The sequence below is a fragment of the Acaromyces ingoldii genome (assembly GCF_003144295.1).
Source record: "Acaromyces ingoldii strain MCA 4198 unplaced genomic scaffold FA10scaffold_1, whole genome shotgun sequence".
NCBI classification, from domain to species: domain Eukaryota; kingdom Fungi; phylum Basidiomycota; class Exobasidiomycetes; order Exobasidiales; family Cryptobasidiaceae; genus Acaromyces; species Acaromyces ingoldii.
The window spans coordinates 435,680-460,455 of record NW_020290247.1 but is presented as its reverse complement, the minus strand read 5'-3'; the positions used below and the strand labels follow the sequence as shown (position 1 = coordinate 460,455).

Below are 24,776 nucleotides of genomic sequence, written 5' to 3'. Positions count from 1 at the left end.
CGACCGAGTTCGGTCATATTCGTCGGAGGCCGGAACCCCTCAGAGTCCCCCAAACCGGCTCTCGCCCGGAATTTTCTTTTAGCTCCTTACTCCTACACACCTTCCTTGTCATCATCATATTCCACTTTAATCGAGGCTCAACATTCATTCTTAACGCAGCAATTGTGCATTCAATACAACATTGCATTCATCGTGCCTGTTTCTCTGCTTGTCTTCACGTAAGACTCTCATTTCATTCTATGTACAGCAACGTGCAGGCAACATCTATCGCACAATCGCAAAGATCGTCGAGTCAGAGGCTGGGCCCGGAAGTGTGCTTTGAAGAAAGGGACTGCGTAGTTTGCTCTTACTCCATACGGGGAAGGGGCAAGACAGGGAGCTGAGAGAGATTAGGGGCAGGCGATTAGTTCTTTATTCAGCGGTGACTTTGTGCTTCGAGCACACTTACAATCTTGACGCCTTCTTCCTGGAGCAAGACGGCCGTGGCGGAGTAGAAGAGGAGGATGCCGACAATGATGAATAAGGCGCCCGCCGTCTTTGTGAGCGAAACCATTGGGTTCAAGTAGGCCGTTCCTTGGATGATGAGGGCGATCACGATGAGCAAGGCGGAGATCGAGAGGGGGATAGCTGTCTTGAAGGAGGCGAGGAGCTATTTTTTTGCGTACAAAGGAGAAGAGGAGTGTCAATTTGGAGTCATTTTATTCGGGCTTCTGCAGAAAGGGCCGACTCACCAGGCCAAAGACAGGAATCATTGCGCCAAAGAAGAGGAAAGCAACGGCCTTGTTGAGTTCGGCCAGTCCCATGACAACATCGCCGTTTGCCTCTTCGAGGTACGCCTGCTGAATGCCCGTCCAGGGCAAAAAGACGAGGGAAATTCCGCCGACCAGGCCAGCAAGAGTGCCAGCAGCCGTGGCCAAGAAGGTGTTACCCTCAGCAAAGGAAAACATTGCCGCAGTCATGACGCCAATGCCACCGAGAGGCAGACCGATGTTGAGCAGAATTTGCGGGTTCTGCAGGCCTCGGGCCTCAACAAAGACGAGGCCCAGGGTCAAGAGCGAGGCGCCGATACCGATGGCAAAGACTGGGTAAGGGTTGGCGATCCTGCGATGGTAGACGGGGAGACCTTTCTGCTGGCTGTCGAGCTCGTGTCCGCCCTTGGTATAGACTCGAGTCAGCTTCTGGCCGCCATGCGTGATATGCTCAGGCGCATCTATCAATGTATTTCTGTCAGCTCAGCATCGTGTCACGGCTCAAGCTTCGACTCACGAGGGTCAGGCTTGAAACCCAGCTGCTCTGAAAGTGTGCGGCTCATTGTTGTCGCTGTGAAGGATTGTTTATGGTGTACGAAATGGACGACGAGAATTCGAGCAATGGTTAGGAGGAAAGGAAGTTGCGAAGGAAAGGGATGGCCGGGGGAGTTAGCAAGCACAAAAGTCCTTGTGGGGCTCTAGGGACCTCATCACCAATCGATCCAGAAAGACAAGCGTCCAAGCTCTGAAGGGCCGACAACAATCCTTCTTTCTCCTGCCATCAGTACGCATCTGGAGTCCGCGGCCCAATGCAGACCCTGCTCCCTTCCCCTTCGTGGGGAAAAGTCAATTTAGGCGCGCCTCTCATAGGCTAAGGAGTGGAGGCGGGGCTAAACCACTGAAGATAAGTGGTACTTGCACTGTGGGGTAGGACAAATTGCATGCGTTAAGTGGAGCGGGAAAGACTACTTCCTCGGCCATCGAGGAGGAGATAGAGCGCACATTCCCAGAAGCTTTGCCTTGCTAGGGGCTGCCGTCAGTCGTCAGTGTTCATTATCATTCGATGCCCGGCAGCTTGCCCGTCTGCATCGGTGTCCGGATGGACAGCCAAGGCGAACCAGGCATCTGAAAACAAATTGAAGCAATCTCCTGCCCCACACGATCCAGAGAAAACCTGGGAGACGAGGTTGGAGAAGACCGTAACGGAGAAGACAGACCCTTTCGTCTGAACTCCTTCTTCCTTCTCGTCACACGCATCTTTGCACATACCACACCACCTTGACTGAACGCAATGTCGGTCGCTAACAACGCTGGGCACAATGCCGAGAACACCATGATTGACGCCGAGTCCCAAAAGAAGACGCAAGGCTACAACGGCAACGGTTACAGTGGCTACCAGGACGGCGCGGGCTTTACTGGCGGTAACAACGTCTCGCGCAGTGAGTTGTCGCGGCCTTGCTTCTGACGTTGTCCAGCGTCTGATACTCTACATCAGCCATTACTCCCGGTGGTCATCCGGCCAACGATGACCTTCTTGCAGTGGGCGCCGGCCATCGTAAGCTGGCCAATCCTCTTCCTCTGGGTGCCATGTCGTGAGTAGGAATGAATGCAAGACCAGATTCCTCTTTGCTGACGGAAGAGCTCGCCCACAGTTTCGCTACGACGACCTTGGTCCTCTCGCTATACAACGTCGGAGTACAAGGAATCAAGGTCCCCAATGCAATTGTCGCCTTCAGTCTGTTCTACGGAGGGTGAGTGCGAGGAGTGAGATCATTAAAAGCATTTAATGCTTACTCAAACCTCTCATCCCAAAATCTGCAGTTTCACTCAGTGGCTCGCCGGTCTCTGGGAGTTCGCTAGCGGCAACACCCTGGGTGCCTCGATCTTCGTCTCATACGGAATGTTCTGGTGGGGCTTCAGCTTCATCTTCATTCCCTTCTTCGGCGAGACAGGCTCGTACGATGGCGTACCGGGTGTCTACGCCAAGGGTGGACTTTCGCCTGGCGAGATGGAATCGGCCGTGGGCCTCTTCCTCTGGATTTGGTTTGGCATCACGACCATCTTCCTCATCGCCAGTGTGCGATCAAGTGTGGCCCTTGCCGTGCTCCTTTTCGTGCTCGACTTGACCTTTGCCTTCCTCGGCGCCTTTTACTACACTGGAAACCCTCACTTCCAAACTGCCGGTATGTGTGGTTTTCCCAAGAGAGAAAGAGAGACAAGAGAGCTGACAGAACATTGTAGGTGGCGGTCTCGGTATCGCCACGGCATTCATCGCATACTACCTTGCTTTTGGTTCCTTCTTCACTCCCTCTACCTCTTACTTCACCCTTCCCCTCGTTTCTCTCGCAGTCGATGACTGAGCTCCTCGGCCGCCAAATTCTTCTAGATGTTTATTGTTCAAATAAGATGCAAAGAACTTCTCTACTCATCTTTCTGCGTCCCTAGCTCCGGCCTTCTTCAGGAGCTATAAACGACTGGTCCAATAAGTCTGAGCTGGACCTCCAAAGGACAGGAAGATTGGTCAATATATGTGAATTGCGAACGCAATCCTCTGATTTGTAAATCTAAGTATACACAGTGAGTGTCTCGACGCAGTTTCAAGACCGGGCGAAGCCAAAGGTGGGAGCTGGACGTCGATTCCTGCCAGAGTCTCCTTGCCTCTTTGGCTTGCTCCCCTTGTCCGACCTCTCTCTCTTGCCAGTGAGCCTGCCGCTACTTATGCCACCGAGCATGAAAGCGTCGAGATCACCATGGTCATCATTGAACTTTTGCTTCTTCCGCGGCTGTTCACTAGTCGCTTGTGACGGATGGGATTTGTTGTAGAAGCCAAGCTTGCGCTCTTTAAAGTTTCTGACCCCCTTGCTTGGCTGCGCTTCGAACGAGTCCAAAGGTCGGTGAGGTGCTAGTCTTTCCTCGCCAAGTAAATCTGCCCCGACCTCTTCGCCATTCGTTGCGGAAGGAGCCGACGCTCGTACCACTGTCCGCCCATCCTTCAGCCTCCTCATCGGCTGACCATCGCGTCCTTTGACGACGCCACCTTTTCTCTTGATCTTTCTTCTTCGCTCCCGTTCAGCCTCTTGTCTCCGGAATGATGCCTCCTCTTCATCAAGTTCTGAAAACTTAATTTTTGTTCCCACCGATGACGGCTTCGAAGGGCGTTGGCGATCCTTGGAAAAGGAAGCAAAGAAGAGAGAAGGATCCAGCTTGTCTGGATTACTCTCTTCTGCGGCCGCCTTGTCCACACTCGGCTTCCCTTTTGATGATGCGATCGTCTTTGCCTGCTCCCGAGCTGGTTTTCGACTCTCTTTCTCGCTGTCTTCCCTCACTGGAAGCTCTGCGCCACTTTCGGAGCCAGATGACATGTCCTCATCTAGATCGGCGTCGAGATCATCCTCTTCGACGTCGTACATCGCTTCATCCTCCTCTTCACTCCCCTCGATGCTCGATCCTGTCTCATCTTCTTCACTTAGCCCTCCTGTAGGTCCCTCTTCATCACTATCCTGGACAGCGTCATCCTCGTTGAAGTCCGCCGCCGAGGGTTCCTGGGCGCTTTTTCTCGTCTCGAGGTCCTTCTGCCTCGTCTCTCTAGCCTCATCCCGGCCTCGATTCACAGCAGCCTTTGCCTCTCTTTTGCTGTGTTGGCAATGTCAGCGTCACAGACTCAGGATGTCTATATGAGAACAAGGTACCCACATCTTCTCGGCCTCCCTCTGTTTCTTCGTCTGTTGCTTGGCAGCTGCCCGGCTCTTCACGTTGCTCTCCTCTTCGGGCCCTGACTCATCGTCATCCGCACCTTCTTCAGCTGGGGATTCACTGGGAACTGCATCGACCATCTCCTCCCGTGGGTATTCTGCCTTCCTCGACGAAGCTCTTGTTCGCAGCGCCATTCCTTCGTCAGTCGATGAAACCTCTTCTCTTTCCCTTCGCGCAAGAGTTTTTTTGGTTTGTCTCCAATTTTTTTTGGAGTTGGCCAAGGTTGCAAACTTCCGAATTCCGTCATCTTCCGCGTGGCAGAACGCGTCGCGACGCGGCAATTAATTCGACGGGTCGAACAACAACAGCGCTGCCCGTTTCCTTCCCCTTACAAAGACCAAAGCACCACCATGGCGGACATCGACTTTGAGGTGCCTGTGCTGGCCGACGACCTTTACAAGGACCGCGTTCGCATCGCGAGTGAGTTCCTCGAGAGCGAACACCCGGGTCTGTCGGACCATCGCGATGCCTGTCGTAAGATGCTTCGGGCCGACGAGCGCCGGCTAATCGTCAACATTGACGAGGTGCGATCCTTCAACCGCGAGTTCGCGACGGGCCTTCTGGACGAGCCCAACGACTTCCTTCCCGCCTTTGACGCCGCGCTGCGAAGTCTCGTTGAACTGCTACGCGACCCGCTCAAGGATGACATCAGCCAGAAGCAATTCTACATCGGCCTTCGAGGCAGCTTTGGCGATCATCACGTCAACCCTCGGACGCTAAGAAGCGTGCACCTCGGCAAGATGGTAAGCCTCGAAGGCATCGTCACTAGATGTAAGTTGCATGCGCGAGCTCAGGGTCAGAGCTTCGCTTACACTGTTCTTGTAAAGGCTCCCTTGTTCGGCCCAAGATCATCAAGTCGGTCCATTACGCAGAGAAGACTAGCACGTTTTACTCGCGCGACTATCGCGACGCGACCATGTTGGGCAACCTGCCACCTTCGTCGACGGCCTATCCGACCCAAGACCCCGATGGAAATCCCTTGACTACAGAGTTCGGCTACAGCATCTTCCGAGACCATCAGATGATCAGCATCCAAGAAATGCCCGAGCGCGCGCCCCCCGGACAGCTGCCGCGCTCCATCGACGTCGTTATGGATGATGATCTCGTCGACAGGTGCAAGCCAGGCGACCGCATTCAGCTCGTGGGCATGTTCAGAAGTTTGGGCAATCGCGTTGGCCAGAGCAGCACGTCCACTTTCAAGTGAGCACATCGTCTTCCTCTACTTCCTCACACAGAGATGGTTGCTTACATGAATGCTCCCTCTTTTCTTCCTCCCCATCAGGACCTTGATGCTTGGCAACAACATCAGCCTCCTCTCGTCCAAGGCCGGCGGTGGCATTGCGGCCGCCCACATTACCGACACAGACATCCGCAACATCAACAAGATTGGCAAGAAGAAGAAGAACGTCTTTAGCCTCTTGTCGCAGTCCCTTGCGCCCTCCATCTACGGCCACGACTACATCAAGAAGGCCGTGCTACTGCTGCTGCTGGGTGGTGAGGAGAAGAATTTGGCCAACGGCACCCACATCCGTGGTGACATCAACATTCTCATGGTGGGCGACCCTTCCACGGCAAAGTCCCAGATGCTTCGCTTCGTCCTCAACACTGCTCCGCTTGCGATTGCCACGACGGGCCGTGGCAGCAGTGGTGTCGGTCTCACAGCGGCTGTGACGAGCGACAAGGAGACGGGCGAAAGGAGGCTCGAGGCTGGTGCCATGGTGCTTGCCGACCGTGGCGTGGTGTGCATCGACGAGTTTGACAAGATGTCCGACGTGGACCGCGTGGCCATTCACGAAGTCATGGAGCAGCAGACGGTGACGATTGCAAAGGCAGGCATCCACACCAGCCTCAACGCTCGGTGCAGCGTCATTGCTGCCGCCAACCCAATCTACGGCCAGTACGACGTGCACAAGGACCCTCATCGAAACATTGCGCTGCCCGACTCGCTCCTCTCGCGTTTCGACTTGCTCTTTGTCGTGACGGACGATGTCGACGAGCAGCGCGACCGCATGATCTCGGAGCACGTCTTGCGCATGCATCGCTACCTCCAGCCAGGCCTCGACGAGGGCCAACCCGCTCGCGACAACCTCGATCAGGCGCTCGACATGGGTGCGCCCTCGGAGGGCACCGACGCAGATGGCGCCGCCATGCTCGGCGACACCTCGCCCTACGAAAAATACAATGCCCTGCTCCACGCCGGCATCACCGCAGGTAACGAGTCTGGCGGGTCTTCCAGCAGCAGCAACAAGAAAAAAGAGGTGCTGAGCATCGCCTTTGTCAAGAAGTACATCCAGTACGCAAAGCAGCGCATTCACCCCGTCATGACAAAGGGCGCCGCCGAATGGATCGTCAACGTGTATGCCAACCTTCGAAACGACGAGCTGGCGGGTAACCAGCGCAAGACGAGCCCACTGACGGCCAGGACGCTCGAGACGCTCATCCGTCTCGCCACGGCCCACGCCAAGTCGAGGCTGAGCAGCAAGGTCGACGAGCGAGACGCAGAGGTGGCAGAGGAGATTCTCAGGTTTGCCCTCTTCAAGGAGGTCATTCGGACCGGCAAGGGCAAGACGAACAAGAAGAGGCGGACCGAGAGGGGAAGCAAGAGCCCAGACTCGGACAGCAGCGACGAGGGCGACAGCGACGAGGACGGCATGCCCGAGGCCGGTGAGAGCGAAGAGGACGACGAGGTGGCGCGAGCAAAGGACGTCCCGCGCACCCCGGCGTACAAGGGCACAGGCGCCTACCAGACGAGGGGTCTGACGCAGAGCGGCGGAAGCCCTGCCAAGGGCAAAGGACGGGCGACGGCAGGGGCGTTCGACCCCGATGGAGAACTCGTCATGGACGAGGACGACGAGGAAGACGCAGAAGCCCTCGAGGCGATGCGTGACATTGAAGCCTCCGGTCCGGCACACGTTGCCAACCCTCGCGCGACGCCTGCCAGAGACCTTCCGCTATCGCAGCAGAGCTCCCCCGCCCGTCCGCCCGCTGGCTCTGGCTCATCGGCGGCGATCATCTCGTCGGACCGGATCGACGCTTTCCGCGCGAGGCTGGCCGACGCAATGTCGAGCCAAGGCCCGCTCGCAGAGGAAGAGTCGATGCAGCTTGACGGCCTGCTGCCCATCCTCAACCAGGGCCTGCAGGCCAGGGACCTCTACGACATCAATGAGGCCAGAGCGGCGCTCGAGGCCATGAACGAGGCCAGCGAGGTCATGTTCAGCCAAGATGTCGTCTACCGCTTGTGATTGCTTTACCCTATCTGTCTCTCTTCTTCTGTGATCGTGCTCCCTCTCTTTGTTGTTTAGTAGTAGTACTGGGTTCTTGAATCATCGTCATTCTGCATCGTGACCTCGATAGGACCATTTTATGAGACAGGGTGAGGGATAACAACCAAGAGGCTGAAGGACACAAGTCGGAAAGAAATGTACAGACAAAAGCGATCAACAGGGGGGTAACTTAGCAGCTGGGTCGCTGGATGAGATCACGAGCAGCACGAAGCACCGTTGCCGTTGGCAGCACCCGCGGCCGTGCTCTGTGCGTCGGCAGTGCTGGGCACGTCCAGCGTCGGGTTGCGTCGGAAGAAGTTGACGGGCTTGAGCATCAGCCGGACCGTCTCTGCGGGCATGACGGGGAAGTCCTCTGGCCTGGGCACATGCGTGGTGCCGAGGGTGATGTAGCTGACAATGTCCTTGTTGGCAATCGACTTGCTGCCGTCGCCGACCCACTTCTCAATCGAGTCTTCGGGCGCATCGAGCGTCTGGGGCACGTACATGCCCGCGGGGTACTTGTGCGCGTCTTCGTAGGGCACCGTCCAGATGTGGTGCTTTGCAAAGGGTGCGCGCTTGGCCGTGATGCTGTCGTGCTTGGCGTAGAGACGGGGCATGTCCTTGCACATGACCTTGTACCCACTCAGCTTGCCGCTCGAGTAGTGCTTGGACGCCTCGTTGACGAAAGTCCAGCTGCGCTCCTCGTCAAAGTTGGCATCGCGCACGCCCTCGCCCGTCGTCTGGAGGATGCGCTGGTTGGCCGTGAAGGCGTTGCCGGCCCAGTTCTCGTCGGAGCCAGAGGGCGCCTCGACGGCACGAATCGTCTGTTCCGAAATCGAGTTGAGGGCGCCGTCGATGTGCGGGTCGACACGCAGCGAGAAGAGGTGCTGGTGCAGGTGGGCGTTGATGCGAGGCGCGACTTCGACGCCGTAGCCGCCCGTGCTCTCACCCTGGGCGAGCTGGTAGAGGTTGAGGATACCGGTGAGCTTGATCTCGAGCTCGATGTTGCCGTCCAGGTGCAGGTTCCAGTTGAACTGGTACTCGTAGTTTGCCACGGTGCAGACCATGGAGATGACCAGCTTGCGGTTTCGCACGTTGTGCGCCCGTCCATCGGGCCGGTAGTCGGTGTGCTTCCACAGCAGGCCTGCGTCCTCCTCGTGGATGCAAATGACATTCTTGAGCGTCTCGGTCGTGCCGTCGTGCTTGGCAATGACACCGTCGAGGTACTCGATTGAGCCGAGGCAGTCGCATCCCAGCGAGAGCGAGTTGGCCATGTAGCCGAGACCGTACTCGCCAACGTCAAAGGCAAACTTGCGGTAGTGTGGGTGTGCAGGCTCGGCATAGGGGACAACCATCTCGCTGAGCGACAGGCGGTAGAAGAGTGGCCTCTCGCTGGGTGCGGCCTTGCTGGCACCTGGGACATCATCGTCCTTGTATGAGATGGTGCTGAGTACGATGCCCTCGCGGGGGTGGAAGCCGACGTGGAGCTTCCACTTTTGCCACTCGAGGACATTTCCTTCGCGGTGGAAGCTCACGCCCTGGGGCTGCACCACCGACAGTTGCTTGAGATCCTGGCGCATCTCGATGGGCTTGTCGGATCCGGCGCGCTTGGCCAGGTCTGGCAGGTAGTCGTGGCGCTCCAGCGGTGGCGGGATGCGTTCGCGCCCCTCTGGCTTGTCAAAGGACGCCTCCGTCGGCGGCTTCGTCGAGACACCAAGCTTGCCTGTCTTGGTCGATCGGTGTGCGGGGTAGTCGATGGCCAGTACTTCGCCCGTGACATTGTCGAGAACGACGTTGAAGTCGAGCGGGTGCGCGTACAGGTTCTCGTCCTTGCCGTACCGGGCAAAGGTGATGCACTGCTGCACGCGCTTGCCGGGGAAGCGCTCGTCCCAGCCGATACTCCAGCCATCGGCGTGGAGCTGCTCCACCGAGACGCCCACAGCCTTGGCAGCATCGATGACGCGCTGATCCCTGCGCATCTGCTCCTCGCTCAGCACGAGCTCCTCGACGGTGATGGCCGGCTGCACGCCCTCGGCCAACTGCTTGACATCGACGACCTTGGGCTCATCGATGTCGTCGAGGTTCACCACGGCCTCGTACGACCGGCCATCGAGGAGGTTGATGACGTGGAGGAAGATTTCTCGCGACGGGAGGCCACTTGGCTTGACGGGACCAGCGCCTGGCTCGGTTGACTTCTCGGGGAAGAAGCCATGCTTGATGACATCGGCCTTGGGTGGCTCCTTGAGAAAGACGTTGGTGAAGCGCTGTGCCTTGACACCCTTTGTGCCAAGCGCCTGACGCACGGCAGACGAGGCGGCAACAATCTGGTGGGAAAAAGCAAAGCAAAGAAGAGGGGGAGGGAGGAGGCGGGAATGCGTCAATTCCGCCGCCACTTTGACAGGGGCAATCTAGATTGCGAAAAGACTCACCTCTTCAGGCTGGGGCGGGTCCAGCGGGTGGACGGCGGCCGACCTGGAGAGGACCTTTGCGGGCGCCATAGTGGAACTCTGTCTCGTCGAGGGTGTGGGGCAAATTGATCAATGGGTTGAGGGTGATGAGACGAACGTGAATTGCGTCGAGGTGGCTAGCCCTTTTAACCGACGAGCAAGGCACAACCCATCTCATATTACGTCTGTGTGTGGAAATTAGCTCAGGCATAATGCCTCAAGAGATAAAGCGTTTCCTTGCCGAGCCTAAGCGTCGCTAACGATAAGAAGACTTACGCGCGGTAAGCGAAGGCCTTGTCCAAGTGCATTACTGCCAATAATAAAGCCCTGTCCGCTATCCCTATCAAGCCACAGGCAGGCACAAGGCGGCGGACCGGGCGGCCCCAAGATTGAGCAAAATTGCGGCTAGATTGCACACAGACAGGAGAGCGTGCCCTTGGCCGCTGACATATTCACGCTTCTATTGGGAGCGGTCGCGTACTAGCCCGTGCTGTCAGACCTCCTCCGGATATACGATCTTGCCGACTCTCTCGAGCACTTGATCGGAATATAAGCATCCCGAATACGATTCGAGCTATCGAAAGGCCACTCTTACTATGATTGAGCCCTTGGTCCGTCATTCGCTGCGTCTCGCCGATGTCGTAGAAGTCAAAGTACTTTGGCATAGCTCGACGCTCAGCAGATGTCGCCCGACTCGGGCGCGTGTGAAGCAGATCTCACCTTGACGTACCTGTTAGATTTTGGCCCGACTCAGTTCTCCTGCGTGCTTCATGTTTTGGAACAGCAGAATCCCACTCACCAATCCTTCATGCGACTGGCATGGCAGACCCTGGGAGAATATGCTTTCTAAGACCCCTGCAACGCACCGACAAGTAGCGACAACACTTACCAGCTCCACTGCAGAGCATCTGTTCAGCAAGCGCGTCTTCAATCGTTTCAGCTCTCAGACTCACCTTCTTCCTGCCTTCTGCATTCAAAACGAAGCCGAGAAAAGCCTTACCTAGTCCTTTGCCCTGGACCGACTCGAGGATATAGACGTCGGACAGGTAGGCTAGGTTGTGCTAGCGAAAATGAGTCGAAAAGTCAGCCTGTGATCCAAGGTGCGGACGGAATGGCCAGATACTTATTGGCTCCCCAATTGCGCGAGCCGCGCCAACCATTTTACCGTCGCGATCAAAGAGTCCAAAGACCTGTTTGTGCAAGGCTTGAGATGATTAGCCCCGCCCAGCAACGAAGCGTGCGTCTCCATATTTTGGCCTTGCCAACTCCTTACTTACCATGAAGGAGTTGTCAAACTGGACGTCCATCTCTGGGCGGGTGCGCGTCTTGCCCCAGTATGCATGATTGTGCCTGTTGTAAAGCAGGGACCTCAATGTGATCAGACAAGGGTGAGAGAGCAGCAAGGAAGGCGCGAGTGGCCTCACAGCCAGTCCCACGCCGCGTCATAGTCGAAATGGGCCTTGTCCGTGTCGACGATGTAGTCATCAAAGGGCTGCGGCAGCTTCGCCATGTCGCTTCACGCTCTCTATAACGGCCACGTCGTCTAAGCTTGGGCGAAATCGTCACTCAGAATGGGGTGACGACGAAAGCCAGTTGCCTGCATGACTCAACCGTGAATCTAGGGCCAAGGCACGGAGAAGGCGCCGATTGCACGTGGAGGTCCGTCCGTTAAAGCGCCCCTCTGTCGCAGAAGCGCGGTGCCTGACGTGACAAGCCCGGGTGGTCTGGCCTTGGAGACTAAAAAATGAACAGTCGGCACGACCCTCACTTCACGACAATTCTAACGATAACCAACCAAGGCCATCGCTGCCGCCTTGTCAACGCACATCGCGGGCCTCTGCACGCGCGCGCGTGCACCCAGGGGTAGCCGAGAAAGGAAAGGAGAGAGAGCGGGAAAAGAGAAAGGGAGGGGGGTCCGAGCGACTTGGGACAGATTGGCTGCACGGAGGAGCGGAACACCTTGGGGCATCAGAGCGCCGTCTCGGTGGGAAGGAGCGCAGAGAAAGAGAAAAGAGAGCAAGCCAACAAGAAAAAAGAGAAATGTCGACGCCGGTCCTGGCGCCAACGGAGCTGCAATCGGTCATCTTCCAGCGACCAACGGCGATCCTCCTGTTCCGGACCCCCGTGCCTCCGTCGCAGGGCACCGATCCGTATCACGATGCCTTTGGGCCATTCTGCCTGCCCTCGTTTCCCCTCTCGGCCTTGGAGTCGGGCTCCTCAACGCCGCTGCCGCCGCCGATTGGCGTCATGTCAATGTCGCCCGGTGATCGGTCAGGCGCCGATCTGCTCAAGAGCGCGCTGAGCTCGAGCAAGACGGGCAGGCGGCGAGGCCGGTGGATCGACGACGAGGCTATGCTCACCACGCACCACCTGGCACCGGACCCCGACGCCGTTGCTGCCTCGTCTTTTGACGCCGATGACGAAGACGAGGTGCCGAAGCGCGAGTTCTGCGTGACGAGCTTCCCGATTCTCGGGCATACGCTCCTCAACTGCGACACGCTGGCCAAGAAGATTATGCACGGCGACAGCAACGGGGCGCCGTACCGAGGCGCCATCATCACAAGTCAAAGAGCCGTCGAAGCGTGGGCACAGGCGGCGAGCGCCCTGTCGGAGGAGCTTCGCGAGGGCAAGAGTGAGTGCTAGCTGTGCCTTTGGATCGAGCCATGGAATCGCACTTGGCTGACGGCGTAAGGTGACTCTCCACAGAACCAGTGACAAACTGGCCGAGATCGCCATTCTTTGCCGTGGGGCCAGCGACGGGGGAGGCGCTCCGTGCTCTGGCCAAGCAGATCCTCCAGCCGATTCGCACCTCGCTCGTCATGGGCGCAGGTGCCACTGGCACGGGTGAGGCCCTGGCCGCCTACGTGATCCGGCACTTTAATGGGCCAGCAGGTGCAGCGCCCGGCGATGAGATGACCACCGACGACGCACCGCCGCCACCGCCATTACTGCTCCTCACTGGGGACAAAAACGCGCCGACGATCCCCGATGCGCTTAAGGCGGCCAAGCCACCAATTCCGTTTGAGGAGCTGCAGGTGTACGAGACAAGCATAGACAGCAACTTTGGACCATCGTGTGACGCCCTGTCGAGGAGCCTGCCGCCTAATCCGCAGAGCCGGCCAGGCAGTCGAAGGGGCAGTCGCAGTGGAAGCAACAGCAGTACGCGAAGACCAAGTGTGGGCAGCCTCTGGGGCGCAGGAGGTGGAGGGTCGCCCCTGTCGGGCGCCGAAGGGCAGATTGCGAGGAGGAAGAACAGCCTTGCCGCGGCAGAGGGACCGCTGGCAGGCGCTGGCGCGGCTGTGGCGTCGGGCCAGCCGCTCAACAACGCCATGGGCCTTCAGGGCCTCTCGGCCATGACGCCGATGGCGGGCAAGGATGGCCTCCCGACCTCCTCGGCGGTGGTCTCCTCTCCCATTGACGAATCGCCCTTTCCCCTTGACGTCGACATTGGCCTGGGCACCGGTCCAGGCACCCGGCCGGACTGGCTCGTCTTCTTCTCGCCCAGCGGCCTGCAGTACGCACTGGCCGATTTGAGAAGACGAGGATGGCTGCCACCCGACTACGGCCACAAGGAGGGTCAGGCCGCGTCAGAGACAGAGACGGGCCAGCGAAAGACATGGTTGAGTGCCGGCCCACCTGATGGCTTTCCGCGGATCGCCGTGCTTGGACCCACTACGAAGCGCTTCGTCCGCAACGAGCTGGGCTTCCAGCCCGATGCTGTAGCAGCCACGCCCGGTGCGGGCGAGCTGAGAGAGGCGATTCGTGTGGCCGAGAAGCGCATTCGGAGAGAGCGGGAAAAGGTCAAGGCAGAGGCAGAGGCCAAGAAACGGAGAGACAAGGAGGAAAAGGCCCGCCTCGTCGGCGTGGCAGACGGCGGCGGAGTGCCAATGGAAATGGACTAGCTTCACTCAGTCTCCTCACTCTTCCTTACAATTTGCAATATCAGCGCTTCTGTCTACTACAGTACTTGACCGCCGTCAAGGAAAAATCAGCCGGCCCTCTTTGCTTGTCGCTGTGCATGCGTGTGTGATCTCGACCTTTTTTGGCCGTGCGAGATGCGAGGGAAAAAATCAGAGCGACGCGTCTTGGGAAAAGCGCGCGTGTTGGTTGGCGCCTCTTTCCACATTATTTTCGCGCCGTGTTCTTCTGTCTCTGTCTCGACTCTCGCCTTTGAAGACGCCTTGTACCCGATGGCGTTCGCACTGGTCGAAAGCAGCAGCAGCAGCACCAGTGGCAGCGGCGGTGGCACGCAGCTACCGCTGCCCAGTAGCCACCTCTACGACATCACTTCTGGCGAGGGAGAGGACGCTAACGACTTTCTCGAGGATGCAGGCTTCTTTGGCACGGCCGATGGAGCAACGCGCCCACTCTCTGGACCAAAGAGTCTTTTGGAAGGCGGCGGCATGAGCGTGAGCATGAGCAACGAGAGCAGCCCGCAAAAGGCGCTCGACGAGCTCTTTAGGAAGCCGACTTCGTTTGGGTCCATGTTGGACGACGAGGGGGAGGGGGAGGAGGAACCCTTTGATCTCGATCGGATGATCGAGATGGAGCGGGAGGAACAGGAGCCGCCCGAGGACTTTGCCGACGAGGACGAAGATGTAAGGGACGAGGAACCACCCGAAGATGAGGAGGACGGGCGAGGTCCGCATGTTGGAGCCATGGAAGAGGAGGCAGAAGACGAAGAGGAAGGCGGATTACTCGAAAGTAACGGGTTCTTGGATCCATCATCGGTCAAGACGAGAGCAAACGACACGACGAAAAGTACACCCGCAACATCCAGTAGGACGGTGGCGAGACATTCGGTTGTGATGCGGGGAGAGGCAAGCACAAGTGCGGCGCGTTTAGCGAGGACAGAGGTGGTGCAGGTCGAGGACAAGGAGGACGAGGACGAGGAGCTGGAGCGCGACAGGGGACCTGTGGGGATGAATGGGATCCCAAAGTACCTCCCTGTAGGATTGGCTACCGCGACGCTGCTCGACGGCAGCGTGGTTCGCTTCGAAAAGAGGAGGAGGATGAAGGCCTACAAAGTGAGTGGAACACACGCTTGGTGTGCACTTGAGGATGCAGTGGTACTGAAAAGCAGCGACGCCAGCCGAAACCGGTTCATTATGGAGCAGGGCAGACTGGACTTCTCAGCAGGCCAGTCCATCACATCGTCGACAGCATCCTTGCCAAGAACGCTGCGGCAGTCGTCGATCAAGACGAAGAACTTGCAAGCAGCAAGGCAAAAGGGAAGGCCAAGAAACCGACAACAAGAATGGAGATGTGGCAAGAGCGATACCGGCCAAAGAGATTCACCGAGCTTGTGGGCGAAGAGCGCACGCACCGAGAAGTCATGGCCTGGCTCAAAGATTGGGATGCATGCGTCTTTGGGCGCAAAAATCGACTGATGAACAAACGAAAGAAGATGATGGCCGCTGCTCAGCCGCAGTTCGGGACAGGAACGGACAGATTTGCGCCGGTGCCGGACAAATGGGGACGGCCCAAGGAGAGGGTGTTGCTCTTGGGTGGACCCGCAGGCATGGGCAAGACGACACTAGCGCACGTCGTCGCAAACGCTTGCGGCTATCTCGTCCACGAACTCAACGCCAGCGATGACCGATCCACCTCGACCGTCGAAGACAGGGTGAGGGAGGCACTCGAAACAAAGAGCCTGATGGGAGGGAGCGCGATGGAGAAGCCTACCTGCCTGGTCCTTGACGAGATTGATGGAGCGACAGGCGGACGAGGAGACGAAGGCGGTGGATTCATCAAGGCCCTCGTCAAGCTCGTAGAAAGGGGCGCGGGCAGCAGCAATGGCGCCAGGTCCAAGTCCAAGAAGCAAAAGCATCGCCCGTTGCTAAGGCCCATCATTTGCATCTGCAACGACCCGTGAGTTTTGTCCTCTTTTTAATCACTCCTTTACGCTCACCCGCCTCTTCCTTTCCTTAGATACGCTCCCAGCCTACGGGCGCTGCGGCCACACAGCAAGCTCATCAGGGTCAATCGACCAGCATCCAATCACCTCGTAGCCCGGCTCAAGGCAATCTGTACAAACGAGACCATCGAGACCGACACTCGATCCTTGTCGCTGCTTGTACAGCTGTGTCAAGGCGATATTCGATCCTGTCTCAATGCGCTCCAGCTTGTCAAGGCCAACTCAGCGGGTCCTACTGCCCGTCTTCTGGCCAGCGACCTGCGCACTTCCTCCAACGAAGAAGGCGATGCGTCCAATCCCGTGGCGGCCGCTCTTGGTGTCAAGGACGGCTCCACATCAATTCACATGGTCTGGTCTCAGCTCTTTCGGGCGCCTTCTCCTAAGGAGCGAGCCCGGCAGTCGGGTCCTGGCAGGCTTGACGAGGCAGGGCAGACGTCGAAGCTGGTTCAGACGATCATGGGTAGCGGAGACATGGACAAGGTTCTCGCCGGATGCTTCGAACATTATCCCAACCTCTCGCCTCCCGACGAAGGCTGGTGGCGCTTCTCAAAGGCTCACGAATGGATCCACTGGTTTGAGACGCTCAACAACAGGGGATGGGAGTTGTCGGGGGGAACGTCGGAGCTGTGGCAATACTTGCCGTGGAGCTTCGTGATCTGGAAGAGGCTCTTTGCCAACACGAGTAATGCTCTGCCAGAGTATCCGCGGGTCGACTATCAGGTGAGCGAACCTTCCCTGTCTCTCTCTCTTCCCTCCCCTGCATCAGCTGACCTATACATCTTCACCAGAATTATCTCAAGCGATCGGCATTCGATGAAGTGACGCGGGACTTGCTTGGATGCTTGCCGGCAGTGACAAGGACCCAATTTGGGGAGCTGGCAATCGTCACAGAGCTGGGACCGACACTGATGAGAATGTTGTCACCCGATCTGAAGATGGTGAGTTGGTCAGCGCTTCCCTCCTCACTACCTGAACTTACGCTCCGGCCTCACAGATCAACTCGCAGTTGGTTCGGCATGAAGAACGCTCGACGCTCCAGCAGCTCGTCGAGCTCATGCACAACCTCCAGCTTGACTTTGTCATGGACAAGACGGAGGAGGGGCAAACCATCTACCGCCTCGAGCCCTCATTAGAAGCGTTTGTGCAGTACGAAGGGAAAAAGTCGGACAGCGTCGGCCCTGCCAGATTCAACGTGAGACAGCTGGTCAGGGCGGAGCTGGAGAAGCTCAGGATCAAGAAGAAGAGAGAAGCAGTCGAGGAGGCGCAGGCGGCCATCGATGGACCCAGGAAGAAGCCGACTACGGTTGTCGATGACAAGGAGAAGGAGAACGTCAACCCAAAGAAGATCGAAGAAAAGGCTGCCGTTGACTTCTTTGGACGGGTCATTGTCAAGAAGGCCAAGGCAGACAGGCCCAAAGGTCCAGAACTGCCACAGTCGATCCTCGATGCGAGGAAGAACAGAACTTCTGCTCAAGGCCAGGAAGTGGGTCCAGATGCCGAAGAGGAGGAAGAGGAGGAGAAAGAGAGGAAGGTCAAGAAGCTCAAAGTCTTTTATCACTACAACGAAGGCTACTCCAACGCTGTTCGAAAGCCCGTCAAGATGTCTTCGCTTTTGGCCTAGAGCGTTGCTCTGTTTTCATGAATGCTTCATTGCAATGTCTAGTACCTCTATCATACTACAGCCTGCCTTTTCCAAAGCCTCCGCCTTGTTGTTGTTGCTGCTGCGCAAGTGCGATGGGCGAGACGTCCTTGTTGCCTTGCTTGGCCATCTCCCGCCTGCGAGTATACCACGCGGTGACAACGTCGACGACCTCGTCGTAGCTGATAGGATTGTACCGCCATGATCAGACAATGTGAGAGGTGGTTTGCGGGCGGGGAGAAAAAAAAAGCAGATCGACACTCACTGTCCCTTGAAGTTATGATCAGCCTCGTCGATGAGTCTCAGGTTTGTCGAATTGTTTCTCCTCCTCATGGCGTTGAGTGTATTGATGTAGTAGCCACAATCTGCCGTCGGAACCGTCTGGTCGCTCGACCCCTGCACGAGGAGAACATCCTGCTCGCTGGGAAAGCGCGAGACGTACGACTCGATGGGATAGTGTTCGAACTTTGATACGTCCGATGGCCGGACATGGACCGTCTTTGGCTGGCCCATGACGCGCACCTTCCATTCGTAGAAGCCCTGCTTCTCAAAGGCTGGATTGTAGACGGGATCACGATCGTGGATCCTCTAGCAGTCCCCAATCTCGCTATCAGCTTTGGCCTCGAACATCCACAAGACTGGCACGAGCTTCAACTCACGTCCATCCTCCATCGGCCACTCAGGGCCACCCAATACGGCACCTGCTGCGACGTGCCCCTCTCCGCCCAAAAGCGCCATCCCACGAGCGCGCCTCTGCTATGCCCCACAACGAGTTCGACCCTGTACATTGGCATCTTTTCCTTCAAGTACTGGAACACCGTATCGAGGTCCTCGATGTCATTCTGCCAAAAACCGCACAATCCGTCAGCTCTTCATCCAGGAGGCGCTCTTCTCCCACGCCCGGTCTCTCTGTTGCCCAGAGATGCACCCACCTCGTAATCGGCCATGCCCCACTCGCCACCGCTCTCTCCATTTCCGCGGAAGTCGAAGCGGAGGGAGTCGACATCGAGGCGCTTCGCGAGCAGACGGTGGTAGGTCTGATCCTTGTGGGCCAGCACGCCGTGGAGAATCAAGACGAGCGGTCGTGTCCTTGGCCCAGCCTGCGACGTGGGTTGCGACGGCTGCTTCTTTTGGTGGAGGATCCCGCTCAGGTGCGTAGTCGGCGAAGACGCAGAAGGAACGGGGATCGAGAGCTTTGTCTCGTCGTACTCTTGCGACGACATGGTTCCCCTCTTCACTGATTCAATAGTGGGGGTCGTGAGTCTGGGGACATTAAGCGCGCGCGCCCGCACGCATTTAGACGTCCACCAGCTCCACCGGGCCAACCGGTTGCTTTTTCGGACCGTTGTTCTTCTAGCACTCTCCCTCAACAATCACCCTTACTAGGTGGGCACCTATGCTCCAAGATCCTCGCTGCTTTCGATTAGCCGGAAAACACCCAAATCTCATTATCGTTCTTTTTGGAGTAAGAAAGAGACAAAGGTTACACAGAAGAATGGGATGTCAAAAGCCGTACAAGAGAGAAAAGGGCAGTGGATGACGGGGTGGGGAGATGGGAGGTGAAGGGGGAAAACTTTGCACATATTGTATCGAGATTTTTTTTTGAACCTACGTCCGAGCCATCGCTGCCTTTGCCATCGCAAACTCCCTCATCTCGTCGCTGATGCTACCGCCATTGATGCGGCCGTCCAAATACACATCCTCGTCTCGATCGACGAAATTCTTCGCGACGCGCAGCATCCTCTTAAAGTCGGGAAGCTTCCCTGCCCTCTTCTGCTCAGGTGTCAAGGAAGTCACTGGGCTCTCGATGGTGCTGTTGGGCGGCGTCAGGTCGGAGTCGTGGGATAGCGCATGGTTGCTACTGCCGTGGACCAGTAAGACCTGAGCAAGCCAAAAGAATGGCAGAGCGTCGTCTGACAAAGGCGTTGCACCCGAAGCCGTGCGGCTGGCAAAGAGATGGTGGGTGCCAGGTTCGGAGACGCTCAGCTTTGCCGCCTTGAGTTGCCCTGTGTGGCCCGAAGCACCAAGGCAAAGGTTGTCGTGGTCCCAAGCTTTGCGCCACCGGGCCAGAGCTCGGCGAAAGATGTGCGCATCTCGGTCAAGCTTGGATAATGGCGGCCTGTTGCTCATTGCACTCGGGGCGAGTTCGGCCTTGGCAAGCCATGTCTCAACAGGCGATTCCTTGGGGACCCGTTTGCTCCTGCCCTCAAGAAGGTGAATAATGCCACGGAGCAGCGCGATAATCATGACGAGCCTGGCAAAGGGACCGTGACCGCCAAAAACGGTGGGCGCCCTCGTCGAAGCGTCCTTGTCCGTGCTCTGCGCCAACGCCTCGTCGTCCGATTGACGAGGAGCGAGCAGATCGCTCATGGCTTCGTCAAAGGTAGGACCCCGGTAGCGTTCCAAGTTTTTCCTCCACGTCTCGGAGTTGGGTGCTCGCCAGACGGTGTCTGGGCTGGGTAGGGGCAGATGCACAACCTCGTCAAAGCCGATTTGGACAGGCAGACCGGCGTCCAAGCTGGCGACGGTGTCCATGATGAGGATCATAAAGGCTGTGCGTCGGCGGCCGGCGTAGTCAGACCATCGACGCCAGAGCTTTTCCTCGTCGGGGCAGCTGGGCAAGTAATTTGGCAAAAACGAAAAGCTGAAACACAGGTCATTTGCCTCAAAGATAGTCGAGCGCACAACATCATCGGGCGTGTAGGTGACGAACCTTTGCGCGTGAGGTGCATCGACATCAAAAAGGCCCGCCTTCCTGGCCAAATTTACAACGGAGCTGTGCGAGAGGGCGGCGACGGACCTGGTTGCGGGGTCGGAGCTGAGAAAATTGTTGGACTGAAAGAGCATCAGGGCTTCGACGACGAAGACCTTGTCCTTGGTCGATCTTGCTCGGCTGGCGAAGCTGCGAATGAGCATATCGACCTTTTCCGTCATGACGATGGGACGGACGAGCTCCTGGCCATCCTCTTCATCGTATCGCACCTCATCTTCGCGCTTTTCAAACAGTCCGTTTTTCGACAGCTCGTCGACATTGTCCCGGTACATTGGCTCGTCCTTTGGGGTCGCAATCGTCCATGCTGACGGACCCTTCTTCGGGACAACTTCCTCGCCGGCCCACCACATTCGGCCCACCTGATGGTTTCCCAGCATGCACATTGCAAATGCCAGGCAACCCGGCGTCGTGTCTAGTCGAAAAGTCGGCTCGTGGAGAATGGGAAAGTGCTTGAGAAGGTTTTGCTGCGAGTGCAGCGCCAGCATGCTCAACCGAGTCAGTGACGGCAGGGCCCAATGCGTGATCGAGTAGCACGATCGAAAGAGGTGAGGAGGGAGGTAGAAAGGATTCTTGACATCTCCCAATGCTCGCTCGAGAGCCAAGCTGTTGATTTGTTGTGACGGGGGAGATGGGGCTCCATTCTGGCCTGCATCCATCGCCGCGGCGTGCGGCAGAGCGCTCTCGTGAGCACTTCCGTTGGGTGCGCCCGAGAAGTAGCTTCCTCCATCCCCTGGTGCTTCCGATCGTCCCGTAAAGTTGTTGATAATCTGTTGGACGCCAGGACTCAGGAGCCAGCTCATGTTGTTGGAGCCGGCTGCGCCTGTGCCTGTCGCCCCGCTAAAGAGCGGTGTGAGACCAGTGGCGCCATTGTTGGCCATGATTGCTCCCACGTCCCAAGCGCGAGCCGACATGGCTGCTGCATTAGTCGTCGATGGCGCATGGCTGGCCATGGCACCGAGAGATATGCCGCTGGCGCCCCCAAAGGGCGCCTCGGTGTTGATGACATTGCCATCGGGGCCCAGCAAGCCTGCGCGCGACTCTTCCAAGCCGCCTTGCAGACGTAGCAGGAACGCCTCTGGCCCCGCAGTGACGTTCCTCCCCTCAAAAAAAGACTGATTTCCCGATGACTGGCCATTTTCACCTTCGGCCTTGGCGGTCCCTCGACCGTCTTCTCTCCCACCCTCCATTGTTCGGGACTCGTGCGACTGCTGTTGCTGGTGCTGCTGCATGCGCTGACCGTCGTTGTGATTGGTAGTTGTTTCCTCCTCCTTGCCATGTTGGCGAGGCGTGCCACCCGTTCTGAGCGAGTCGAGGAGCTCGGCCGCGGTCCTTTGGTCAGGATCGGCGGCCATGACGGCAGCGGCGGCGGCGCCCTCTTCGTCCTGCTTGCTGGTCAAAGACGGGCGTTTGCCTTGATATTGCTGCTGATCTTCATCCTCACGCTTGCGCTTCGGGCCTGGTCCAACACCCTGGGGGAGGGCTGGTGCGGCACCCTGCTGGCTCAAGCTGTCCCGCTTGCCGCTCGTTGGGTTGCTGCTGGCCGGCTTGCTGGGCGGCCGCATGGTCCAGTCAAAGACGTTCATGCTCGATGAGCCAGGCGTGCCCGGTAGCGCACCTCTGCTCGGACTAGCCACAAAGGGCGTATCCCTGGCATTGGAGAATGCACTGAGATAAGGCGACATCGACGAGGTCAATGCGATGCTTGAAAAGGGCGAGAGAGGCCCCGTCGAGACGGCGAACCGCTGTGGTTCTCCGCGCGGTGTCGTCGCACCCAGACCCGTGGCTGTCGTCGAGGCAGGGACACCGCTCGCGGCGGCGATGCCAGCGTTGGCCTCAGCAGAGAGAGAGAATGGGGCATGGGTCGTGAACGGAGGAGGCGGGTTGCTCGAGGACGAGAACTCGTTGCCTGATAGATGGATTGTCAGAACATGTCTTGTACACATAGCAAAGTAAGCAAGGCCATTACTAACCTTGAAGCGAAGCACCCTTGGCGGCCGGATCCAGGGCGTCCCAGAACTCTTGCGAGTAGTGATTAGAGGTAGCCGCCGTCGAATTGGTGGCATTGGAGCGAGGTGCGATGTGGTCAAAGCTGCCTCCGCTCTTACGCAGCGAAAATCTGCTCGAGTTGCTGCCGTGTCGAGACATGTCTCGAGCGGCGAAGCGGGGGCTGCCATGCTGCGAGATTGTGCCGTTGGATTCGGGGCTAGAAGGGTAGTTGTGCTGCTGGTTGAAGGTGCTGCCAAGCGAAGTCAGGTGGTTCATCGATCCGCCGGGAAGGCCATATGGGGGGTTGCTGCGAGAGTATTCGGCTCCGTTGCTGCCCTCAACGCCATACGGGGCCGGTGGCAACAGCGGAGGGGGTGCAGACGGTGGAGCCAGGGCCGACGTCGAGAAGGGGAAACCGGCAGTGCTGGATCCGACGTTCGGAGACTGCGACGTGAAGTTGGCAGAGGGTGGGCTCTCCTCTTCCTGCCCATCGTGGTTGCCATTGTCGTTGCCATTGTTGCTCGCCCCACTTTTCCTTCCTTTGCCTGTGCTGGTATTCCTCCTCGATTTGGTAGCCGACGCTCTCTTGGTTGTTTGCTGCGCAGAGCCATCCTCTGCCGAACCACCGCTGATGAAGACGGCGCACTGCTTCTTGTGGCGGGACAGGACGTCACTGTCATGATGAGAAACCTCTGGTCAGCCCTGCGCATCCACTTGCTGCTGCATCTGGAAGCCAAGCCCTAATCACCTTCTTGAAAAGCCCTTTCCGCAATCGCACACAAAGGGCCGAATGTCGGCATCTGTCAAGGGACAGGTCAGTCCGGAGGAGTGAGGCGGCAATGCAGTAGCCTTTACTCACGCCTTCTTTCGTGCCTTCTCAGATACTCGAGCCGTGAGTAGCTCGTCTGACAGGTGGGACAGATGTAGGGAGGGCCAGACGGATTGCTGGATGACGAGGCTTGAGCCGGCGCACCCTCGCCGCTGTTCTTCTTTTGCTGCTTTCGCGCAGGTCCGCCACTTTGATCGTGTTCGGACTGCAGGCCCATGGCCGATGGCGGAGGAGAAGGCATCATGTCGGCCATATCGCCCACAGTACTTACCCAGTCCAAGTAAGTCCAGGCGCGCGCTCGTCTCAATTTTTTTTTATTTGGGTCGTCCCGTTTGTGTGGAGCTGGAGTCGCGAAGGAAGTACGTCGTTCGGGCGAGCGGGGGTGAATCAGAGATGGAGGTAGCTCTGCTGATGGGTCCGGTTGGCGATGGATGGGCTCGTCGTTTCACGCTCCGGCTCGATTTGTCGGAGGCGGCGGTGATGAATTATATCGACGCGCGAGGCCACGTCGTCAACCAGCTTTTCTTCCTCTGTTTGGTCCCTATCGGCAGCCTGCGCGGTTCTGCCCTCTCACGCTTGGGCTGACGCTGACCGGCTTTCGCTTTCGCCTTTCCCTTTTACGGTGCGGCGTTAGGAAAGGCGCGCGTGCTCCTCGACCTGCGTGCGCTGCTGTGGAGGGAAGGAGAGGAGGAAAGAAAAAAAATAGTCGAACGAGCGCAAGCGGGCGCGACAAAAATGGAGGAAATGGAGGGGGGCATCCAGGCTGGGTCTAGCTGCGAGAGGAAGTGGCCCATTAGGTAGGTACAGCTAGTACAGCGCAGGGCCCAAGGCAGACCGGCAAAAATCACAAGAATAATGGATGCCAGGATGCAGTACAAAAATGACGTTAGGTTTTGTAGTTCCAAAAAGCAATTTACAAACTGGCGACCCACACGAAAGCTTGAATTCTCATCTTTGTAAGCGAGATCGAGACGATATGAGAACCCTGGCTGGAGGAAGAATCCCAGGAAGAACCAGGCATCGATATCGATGGGGTGGGTCCAGCTCATAAATTTGCGATCGCAAGGCCTGCACGACGATATGGCCCAAGGTTGCATGCAATAGACTGTACCGTATAGATCATTGCTGAGGTGCCGTAGATGCATTTGCTCCGAAACTTGCTTTAACAAGCTGCCTCAGTGGTGGCTTTCGGTGTTAGGTGAAAGTCCGGACGGAGCATTCCGATGCCGCCTTGAATGTCTTCGCAAGATCGAAGGAAGCCACCGATCCTAGTTTGCGAACAGCAAACAACAGACAATACTCTGAATCGAAGACAGCATAGGTGCCCGCCAACGTCAGAATTGCACGCATTCTGCACATGAGAAAGCAGACGAGTGGCACTTCCCATGCCTCGAGAGTGCCACTTCCCATGCCTCGAGAG

At 57.6% G+C, this 24,776-nt stretch overlaps 10 protein-coding genes across 10 annotated transcripts; 4 read left to right on the top strand and 6 right to left on the bottom strand.

The window, feature by feature from the left end:
- Nucleotides 1-194: 194 nt before the first annotated feature.
- Nucleotides 195-1,547, bottom strand: FA10DRAFT_235938 (hypothetical protein). Its single transcript, XM_025519053.1, has 4 exons — nucleotides 1,267-1,547; nucleotides 732-1,210; nucleotides 449-649; nucleotides 195-379 (listed from the first exon to the last, which is right to left on the bottom strand). Exons 1-4 carry the CDS (start codon nucleotides 1,310-1,312, stop codon nucleotides 347-349), a joined length of 759 nt encoding a protein of 252 aa, XP_025379980.1. The 5' UTR covers nucleotides 1,313-1,547; the 3' UTR covers nucleotides 195-346.
- Nucleotides 1,548-1,730: 183 nt separating this feature from the next.
- On the top strand, nucleotides 1,731-3,176 carry FA10DRAFT_235934 (hypothetical protein). The gene is made up of 5 exons (XM_025519052.1): nucleotides 1,731-2,188; nucleotides 2,245-2,341; nucleotides 2,402-2,500; nucleotides 2,571-2,932; nucleotides 2,991-3,176. Exons 1-5 carry the CDS (start codon nucleotides 2,041-2,043, stop codon nucleotides 3,107-3,109), a joined length of 825 nt encoding a protein of 274 aa, XP_025379979.1. The 5' UTR covers nucleotides 1,731-2,040; the 3' UTR covers nucleotides 3,110-3,176.
- Nucleotides 3,177-3,268: 92 nt separating this feature from the next.
- Nucleotides 3,269-4,675, bottom strand: FA10DRAFT_298242 (hypothetical protein). The gene is made up of 2 exons (XM_025524575.1): nucleotides 4,443-4,675; nucleotides 3,269-4,382 (listed from the first exon to the last, which is right to left on the bottom strand). Exons 1-2 carry the CDS (start codon nucleotides 4,634-4,636, stop codon nucleotides 3,347-3,349), a joined length of 1,230 nt encoding a protein of 409 aa, XP_025379978.1. The 5' UTR covers nucleotides 4,637-4,675; the 3' UTR covers nucleotides 3,269-3,346.
- A 177-nt stretch (nucleotides 4,676-4,852) lies between these two features.
- Nucleotides 4,853-7,744, top strand: FA10DRAFT_246702 (MCM-domain-containing protein; the record flags this gene model as incomplete). The annotated part of the gene is made up of 4 exons (XM_025519422.1): nucleotides 4,853-5,273; nucleotides 5,330-5,702; nucleotides 5,785-7,414; nucleotides 7,463-7,744. The coding sequence occupies 4 exons, from the start codon at nucleotides 4,853-4,855 to the stop codon at nucleotides 7,742-7,744; spliced, it is 2,706 nt and encodes a 901-aa protein (XP_025379977.1).
- A 32-nt stretch (nucleotides 7,745-7,776) lies between these two features.
- FA10DRAFT_263531 (hypothetical protein) lies at nucleotides 7,777-10,301 on the bottom strand. The gene is made up of 2 exons (XM_025520255.1): nucleotides 10,195-10,301; nucleotides 7,777-10,089 (listed from the first exon to the last, which is right to left on the bottom strand). Exons 1-2 carry the CDS (start codon nucleotides 10,261-10,263, stop codon nucleotides 7,981-7,983), a joined length of 2,178 nt encoding a protein of 725 aa, XP_025379976.1. The 5' UTR covers nucleotides 10,264-10,301; the 3' UTR covers nucleotides 7,777-7,980.
- Nucleotides 10,302-10,613: 312 nt separating this feature from the next.
- FA10DRAFT_263530 (hypothetical protein) lies at nucleotides 10,614-11,778 on the bottom strand. Its single transcript, XM_025520254.1, has 9 exons — nucleotides 11,637-11,778; nucleotides 11,490-11,562; nucleotides 11,340-11,402; nucleotides 11,166-11,270; nucleotides 11,102-11,109; nucleotides 11,012-11,041; nucleotides 10,933-10,942; nucleotides 10,808-10,868; nucleotides 10,614-10,749 (listed from the first exon to the last, which is right to left on the bottom strand). Exons 1-9 carry the CDS (start codon nucleotides 11,720-11,722, stop codon nucleotides 10,706-10,708), a joined length of 480 nt encoding a protein of 159 aa, XP_025379975.1. The 5' UTR covers nucleotides 11,723-11,778; the 3' UTR covers nucleotides 10,614-10,705.
- Nucleotides 11,779-11,934: 156 nt separating this feature from the next.
- Nucleotides 11,935-14,164, top strand: FA10DRAFT_298238 (hypothetical protein). Its single transcript, XM_025524574.1, has 2 exons — nucleotides 11,935-12,844; nucleotides 12,919-14,164. The coding sequence occupies exons 1-2, from the start codon at nucleotides 12,253-12,255 to the stop codon at nucleotides 14,112-14,114; spliced, it is 1,788 nt and encodes a 595-aa protein (XP_025379974.1). The 5' UTR covers nucleotides 11,935-12,252; the 3' UTR covers nucleotides 14,115-14,164.
- Nucleotides 14,165-14,615: 451 nt separating this feature from the next.
- FA10DRAFT_270336 (hypothetical protein) lies at nucleotides 14,616-17,750 on the top strand (the record flags this gene model as incomplete). Its single annotated transcript, XM_025523063.1, has 5 exons — nucleotides 14,616-15,239; nucleotides 15,305-16,083; nucleotides 16,144-16,849; nucleotides 16,918-17,067; nucleotides 17,124-17,750. 5 exons carry the CDS (start codon nucleotides 14,616-14,618, stop codon nucleotides 17,748-17,750), a joined length of 2,886 nt encoding a protein of 961 aa, XP_025379973.1.
- Nucleotides 17,750-19,022, bottom strand: FA10DRAFT_298236 (alpha/beta-hydrolase). The gene is made up of 4 exons (XM_025524573.1): nucleotides 18,701-19,022; nucleotides 18,428-18,610; nucleotides 18,034-18,356; nucleotides 17,750-17,950 (listed from the first exon to the last, which is right to left on the bottom strand). The coding sequence occupies exons 1-4, from the start codon at nucleotides 18,989-18,991 to the stop codon at nucleotides 17,806-17,808; spliced, it is 942 nt and encodes a 313-aa protein (XP_025379972.1). The 5' UTR covers nucleotides 18,992-19,022; the 3' UTR covers nucleotides 17,750-17,805.
- Nucleotides 19,023-19,193: 171 nt separating this feature from the next.
- FA10DRAFT_276784 (hypothetical protein) lies at nucleotides 19,194-24,106 on the bottom strand. The gene is made up of 4 exons (XM_025523337.1): nucleotides 23,387-24,106; nucleotides 23,276-23,327; nucleotides 22,512-23,200; nucleotides 19,194-22,447 (listed from the first exon to the last, which is right to left on the bottom strand). Exons 1-4 carry the CDS (start codon nucleotides 23,607-23,609, stop codon nucleotides 19,377-19,379), a joined length of 4,035 nt encoding a protein of 1,344 aa, XP_025379971.1. The 5' UTR covers nucleotides 23,610-24,106; the 3' UTR covers nucleotides 19,194-19,376.
- Between the last annotated feature and the right edge of the window lie 670 nt (nucleotides 24,107-24,776).